At 37.3% G+C, this 6,618-nt stretch overlaps 1 protein-coding gene across 1 annotated transcript in view; it reads right to left on the reverse strand.

Moving 5' to 3' along the window:
* Positions 1-6,414, reverse strand: part of LOC108668704 (lachesin) — a 79,377-nt gene extending 72,963 nt beyond the window's left edge. Inside the window, exon 1 of the mRNA XM_018155949.2 lies at positions 5,639-6,414. Within this exon, the coding sequence (XP_018011438.1) occupies positions 5,639-5,720 (82 nt within the window). The 5' untranslated portion in view covers positions 5,721-6,414. The remainder of the gene's footprint in view (positions 1-5,638) is intronic.
* Between the last annotated feature and the right edge of the window lie 204 nt (positions 6,415-6,618).

Raw genomic sequence — 6,618 nt, forward strand, 5'->3', positions numbered from 1 at the left:
TCGTTTTTTTCGCGTTCTTCCCATTTTTTCACATTTTTACCCCCCCACCTTCCTCCCCCTCCCATATATAAGTCAAACCATGCACAAGCTTCTAGAGTCGCTAGGTATTGTTTTTACAAATCGAATGGTATGTCTCTCATTGCCGTAGCTTGAAAACTGTTGGTGACTTTTATTTGTATATGTGGATAATTTCTTAGATTGGTAGATTAAAGTTCACATCCATGTAGGGAAGGTAAAACATAAAAATAACTGTAACTTTTATCTACTGTATCTAACCCTGGGCTAACCCATACTAGTTCAGTTAGGTTAATTGCAATTAAGTTGCATTGATATGTTTTAAAAATGTTTTATTATCATTAAATGTTAATGAGTAAATCCCAATAGCAGAACAATAAATATTTAGAGATTTCCAATAATTTTGGCCATTGTAGCGGCTGATGTAGCGCGCTACATTTTACTGTAGCGGTAGCGGTAGCGCCCGTTACAATCTAGTGGGTGTAGCGGTAGCGGTAGCGCCCGCTACATTTAGAGCATGTAGCGGTAGCGGTAGCGCCGCTACATTTCCAAGTAGCGCTGCCCTGCTCTGACCAGCATGAAGCTGGTATAGGGAATGTCTAGTTAACCGGTTTAGAGGCCCCTGTTGTCGGATGCAAGTGAATTCATATGATGCGCATGTGCTCACGAAGAAGCAAGTGGAAAGAGATGGTCGAAGTAATGCGAGATCAAGGACAGATGCTAGTTACGCTGAAGTTTTGTTTTGCTTTCAATTTCTCTTTATTTTTCTTTTGTTTTTTTTTTTCTTGTGTTGCTTCTTTTATAGCCGAGCATAGACGAAATTTCGACAGCTCAATGTGATCGTTTGTGCAGCTGCGGAGTATTACCTAGATGTTGTTTTCTGAAGCACTGAAGATTGATTTTTTCCTTTATTTTCACTTTTTTCACTTTCAGTTAAATTGTTACCAGCCAAAAATTTCTCCGAAATATGTATAATAATACAGGTCTTGATTGACGTGTACTTCCACTAGCAAACTTTGATGAATTATTTTGCTACAGTCGAAAGTAAATTTTTTATTCGCCATTAATTTTCACGTTAAGAACCAATATATAGAACATAAAATATAATATTATAGCGAACGTGTCAGTCGTTTAATTATGATAGAAATACTTTACAGGCAAAACCTTTTGAAACATTTATCTCAAAATAACTTTGCTTGATCCAGGCACGATGCTACTCTATTTGCACGAATCGGACGCGCTACACCGAAAAGATCAGCGGCCGTATTATCAAAACTTCGTAAGTACGCAAAATCGACTTACGAGTGGCGTTGCTATGACAACGTAATACTAGCGGTGGTATTATCAAAACATTTGAGCGGGAAACATTTGCGCGGGAAAAACATACTCCAGCAAAACGCAAAGAAATTTATCTGCAGAGGACACGGAAGGCGTCGTGAGGCTCATAGCTGGTCTAGGGTGATAGAGCGCATCATCAGGTGAAGCGCTCGGACAAATGTTGTGCTGTGTTCTCCATGATCGCTCGGCCTGTCCTGCACCTGCTCTGTCTAAGAGCATAGGCAATCCTTCCGCTGAGCTTAGTGGGTCTACTTGGTGAGCAAAAGGTACAGTATATATTTTAGAAAATAACAATAAATAAGAGATAAAGCGAGTATTCTAACGAAGATAAATCAAATCTTAGAGTACCCTTTTGTCAGAAGAAAATTATTTTGTATGGAAATGAAAATTAAAATGATTTCTAGTATTTAAACACAATGAAATAAATGTACAGTTATTCAGCACTCGATCATTTTTGAAGCTCATAAAATCCTTCCATAAATAGACGTACAAAAATCCCATCAGTAAGCGATTGCAGCTAACGGAAAATTTCGAACCCAGATCAATGCCTAGCAATGACACATTGCAGTTAAACCACGCTAAGCTTTCACACACACCATAAATTCATATCAATAGTTTTCAAAATAGAATAAAATTTTATGCTAAGTATTTACAAGCAAATTTCCTTCGAATTAGCTGTGATTGTCTTAGTTCGAATACGATAATGACTGGCATTCTATTTTACGGTCTTTTTACACTATTCATCATCAGTCTCAGGCTTGGGGTGTAGCTTTATTATTTAAATGTTATATTACGAATGGGACATATGTGATAAGTCTGCTCAAATCTCAGGTTCACCATGAATTGAAACGCATATAAAAAGCCAAGTAAATTCAACACATCTTCATTGAAAACGTTTCGGAGACCAGCTCCGCCAGCATTAATTAGTATATTAGCTCCAAAAGCTCCGTCATCGCATCAAAAATTTTCGAGAATACCAGCACAATCAGCAAAGTAAATCAAATATAAACTAAAGAGGTGGGAACTAAGAGGCGGGAAAACGAAAGCGGCACATAAAAACTTATTTATCTTCAATTTCTAGAGTATCGAGCATCTAGATGCTCGAGAGAGTATCGAACCGAGCATCTAGAAATTGCTCTTAGACACAGTCACTCCGTACTGTTCGGCGTGAAGCCCCACATCGGAGTGAAAAGGCTTGGAAAAGAGATGATTTGAACGAAAGCCCCTGCCGCGGTATTCAACCACCCAGACGTAGAAGTTATGCAATGTCATTCTGACGTACGCTGATGCGCACCGAGCACAACTGTGTTCATAAACCATGGGGGACCCCGACTGGGCAGGAATAATTAACATCCTTAATTAGATAATAAGAAGTAACTCATTTTGAAAAGAAATCGCCAGGTGCAGGTTAACATTCGGAAAATATTTTGAAAATAAGATCTTCAATTCTCTGAACATTGTTTTAGACGATCTACCAAAGTAGGACAGAGTACAGTACATATTTTTTTTCTACCATCAATTTCTTTGGCCCTATCATGCCTTTTCGCGAGTTTTTAGCTCATTCTCTCATTTATGGAAAAAATGCACTATTGTGCTCGCCATGTCCGTCTGTCTGTCTGTCTGTCCGTCTGTCCGTCCGTCTGTCCGTGACCTTAAGTTTTCGTCGACGAGAAAATGCGCTCTCTGTCACTCACTGCAGTGAGTACTGAGTTATATTTTTTAGTTGTCAGGTTGTCCCATTGAAATATTTTAGGCATATTTTCTACAATACGTATATTGATGACATCTAGTTGATTTTCAAACATTCCTTTCGTATATTACCTTTTTCATTTATTAGTTCAACGTGAAAAATTCATTGATATAATTTTTAGTGGGGATCGAAACCAGCAAGAGTTTGTCGCTTTACATCATTTCTGAATACACTGACTTCTGGATTTTTGTTCTAAGTATAAAGTCAATAATGGATAATTACCGCCGATACATAAAAAATATTATTTTAGATATCGATGGACAGTTAATATATATTTCATGCAGGATAAATTTGTAAGTGACAAGTTTCCCTCTATAACCACTTTTCTCGAGCATCGACTTCCCTGGCGCAGACGGAGCTTGTCGGTGTGAGTCAAAGGTCGTTATAACAAACTGCTGGCGCCACTCCACAACTTGGAGTGTCCAAAGAAGAATGCGCACGAGGAGTGACTCCTCAAAACTACGCAGGAGTTTTCCTCTTAGTGAGGGACTCGAGTGATCGGCGCCGTGCAGGAGGCGGTAGCAAATTATTGCCGCGCTGCATCGAAGGCCTGCAGAATCGCGGACGCGAGCTGATAGCGAAATGAACGGAGATAATCGATTTATTGAAAGGCAACGCTTTCGCATTACAGGATCCTCAGACGCCGTCTATACGAGGCTAGGAAACTGAGACAATAAAGGGACCGTGGCTAATGGTGACCGGCATCATAGAGGAATCGAGCTGAGCTATAATTTCATTGACGTTTTTATTATGAGAACGATGGGTAGGAAGATGAGACGAACATAATGCTCTGAATATACATAAGCTCAAGATAATTAATTATCAACAAACTCAAAATTACGGAAACGGGCATCCCATACCAAGGTCGACACAAGAAACGTACGAATTTATGCACTTTTTGTCATTTCTCGAATTAATTAAGAACATTTCGTTAATTCTCAAAGACTAAAATACCTCTTCAATCCAAAAGGGGGAAGCTCTGGTCCTGAATATAGTTCAAATGAAAGGAAAGAAAATTAGGACACATCGTGAAATTATTGAATGAATGAAATTGGGAAAAATTCAAAATTATATGAGATTATTACCCAATTAGAGGGGATATAGAATTTATTGAGTTTAGAACTCCTGTAGAACATTATACAAAATCATGTAAGTTAAAAGCGAGAAAATTGTTGATACACTTTATGCCATTTTTATTGGTATTGTTATATTATTTGTAGGCGAGAATAACTCGACATGCGAAGCGACACGCTTGCGGTTGGTTTCAAGGCTAAATCTTAGCCTGAATTACTTGGCTCATCAACATTTCATATTACAACAATTTCTGTGAGGTGTATTGGCATTTTGAGGCTTCTAAAGAGACAGTAAAACTCAAGTATTTTATCTAGAGGAAACATTTTTCAAGTTTACCTTGCTAACTTAACAGTAACGTTCACACGTACACAATGTTTGAACAGTTTGGTTTCTATTGTATTGCTGATCCAGGCCAATATAAAATTCTGGGCCATACGGTGCCACGTTTCGACACGGCCATGACTTTCTAGAATACGCAAATTAAGAACCTAATACAAAAGTTAAACAATAAGTCGACGGCGGCGTTTTTTGAATTTTAATAAACTTTAAATTCTCCGTACTACGTGAACGACTTTTATGAGTACATAAGAGTGCAAATGAGACAAGTAATTCTGATAATTGACAATAATGCAGGATACGTTTTTTGTGTTACCACTTTTCATAATATTATCGCTCATCTCATTCAAGCTAAGTCATATGCAGAAGGTGCCTGAAACGTTCTCAGCGTATGAACATCAGTGCTTGCATTTACTTAGTCTAATTACATTTTTAGACAGATCTCGTAAAAAGAATAAGATAGCTGAATTCACTTATTTCAACTGAATCCACTTAAGTTACCTGTATAAATATAACACAAAATAAGTATTTATTAACAATCCATTATTATTTGATGAAATATTTGAACCAGTTTCTTAAATTACGTCTTTCCAGCTATAAGCACTTGCTGAATAAAACCTCTAAGTTATAGTTCAGCAAATGATATACTTTTTGTAAAGTTTTTTTTACTCGCTACACACCACAACTGCTTTATTGAGATTCGTGGCTGTTTACAAGAAAAGAACCTCTTTTTCTATCGCTTATGTATAGACAGCCTTCAGATCATCTGAAAAGTATTTCCTGAAATAACAAATCAGGCTATCGCAATTGTGCACCTGTTTCTCTTATTGCTGAATGTGCAACTCTTCTCAGTTGATCAGGTCTCATTGAGGTTCCTACATCTGATCCCATTTAAGTTTTTAACTTGAAATGAAATTCCACTCCATATTGGCGACGTTCTGTCATCAACTGCTTAGAAATTGGGACTTAACCTCATAGAAACGTATTTAATGAATTATGATTTTCTTCAATTAGTGAAAGACCTATATATATATATTGATAAACGCATGGCATAGAATCTCTGTTTTGAATTTAACAAACTATTAAAAAATATCATAGCTGAGCAATAAAAATGTTGTGGCTTACCTCTAGTTTCTGTCTGCGCTGCTAAGGCAGCTGCGACGTAGCAGCAGAGAAGGTTCAGCGCGGCATGGCAGACCCGACGCATGGTTTAGCACAACGTGAGTGACGTCACGCCTTGTATAGTATTATTTCACTAGTGACGTCACGCCTTGTCAACAGTTACTTCACTAGTGACGTAACACCTTGTCTAATATCACTTCACTAGAGACGGCCCGCCTTGTTTCCTACCATTCCACAACTAACTGTGAGATTATTTTCAAAATTCAGTGTTGGGACAAACAAATCTACATCAGATTAAACTGCTGCCACACTTATGCCGCATTTATTTGAAATTACTGACAGTGGATTTTTCAATCGAGAAACTTTATGCACGACTTGATTGAGGCGATCGCATGATATTGTCAGCACATCCAGGTTTAGTTATTCGTGTTGTAATGTCAAGATTCAAATGTGAGGACATCGCATTATGTTGTAGTGAGAACAGGTAAGCTTTCAATCACCATACGAGATTATCAATGCTTGAGTTCAGCATTTCACTCCACTCGGATTTCAGCAGTTTCCTGACACACAAGTTTCTTCGTTCGGGCCATTTTCAAGAAAATAATATTCAAATTCATATGTATTCAAATGCTGATGTTAAAATCGGATCCAATTTCATCTTAGGAAATTTCTTGCTAATTATAAAAAAAACGCGATCAAATTTCAAAAGTTTATTTCTTTCTCCTTAATGAATTGCTTTTCTTTGCAATTATTTCGATTTAGATAGCGCTATACAGCATGTTGGCTGATTTTTGTTATAATAAAAATGTAAGTTAAAAAATTGAAGTTTCAATTTTTCAAATCATCAAAGGAGTTTCACAGATAAAAATTACAAAATATCATTATTCCTTGTATAGAACGACATAAATTTTCTGATGGGTGTTGATTTATTTCGGTCCGTTGGTACCTATTTTCGAGCTCGGAATTTTCGGAAACAATTACCA

This window comes from Hyalella azteca, unplaced genomic scaffold, assembly GCF_000764305.2.
Source record: "Hyalella azteca isolate HAZT.00-mixed unplaced genomic scaffold, Hazt_2.0.2 contig7054, whole genome shotgun sequence".
Lineage (NCBI taxonomy): Eukaryota > Metazoa > Arthropoda > Malacostraca > Amphipoda > Hyalellidae > Hyalella > Hyalella azteca.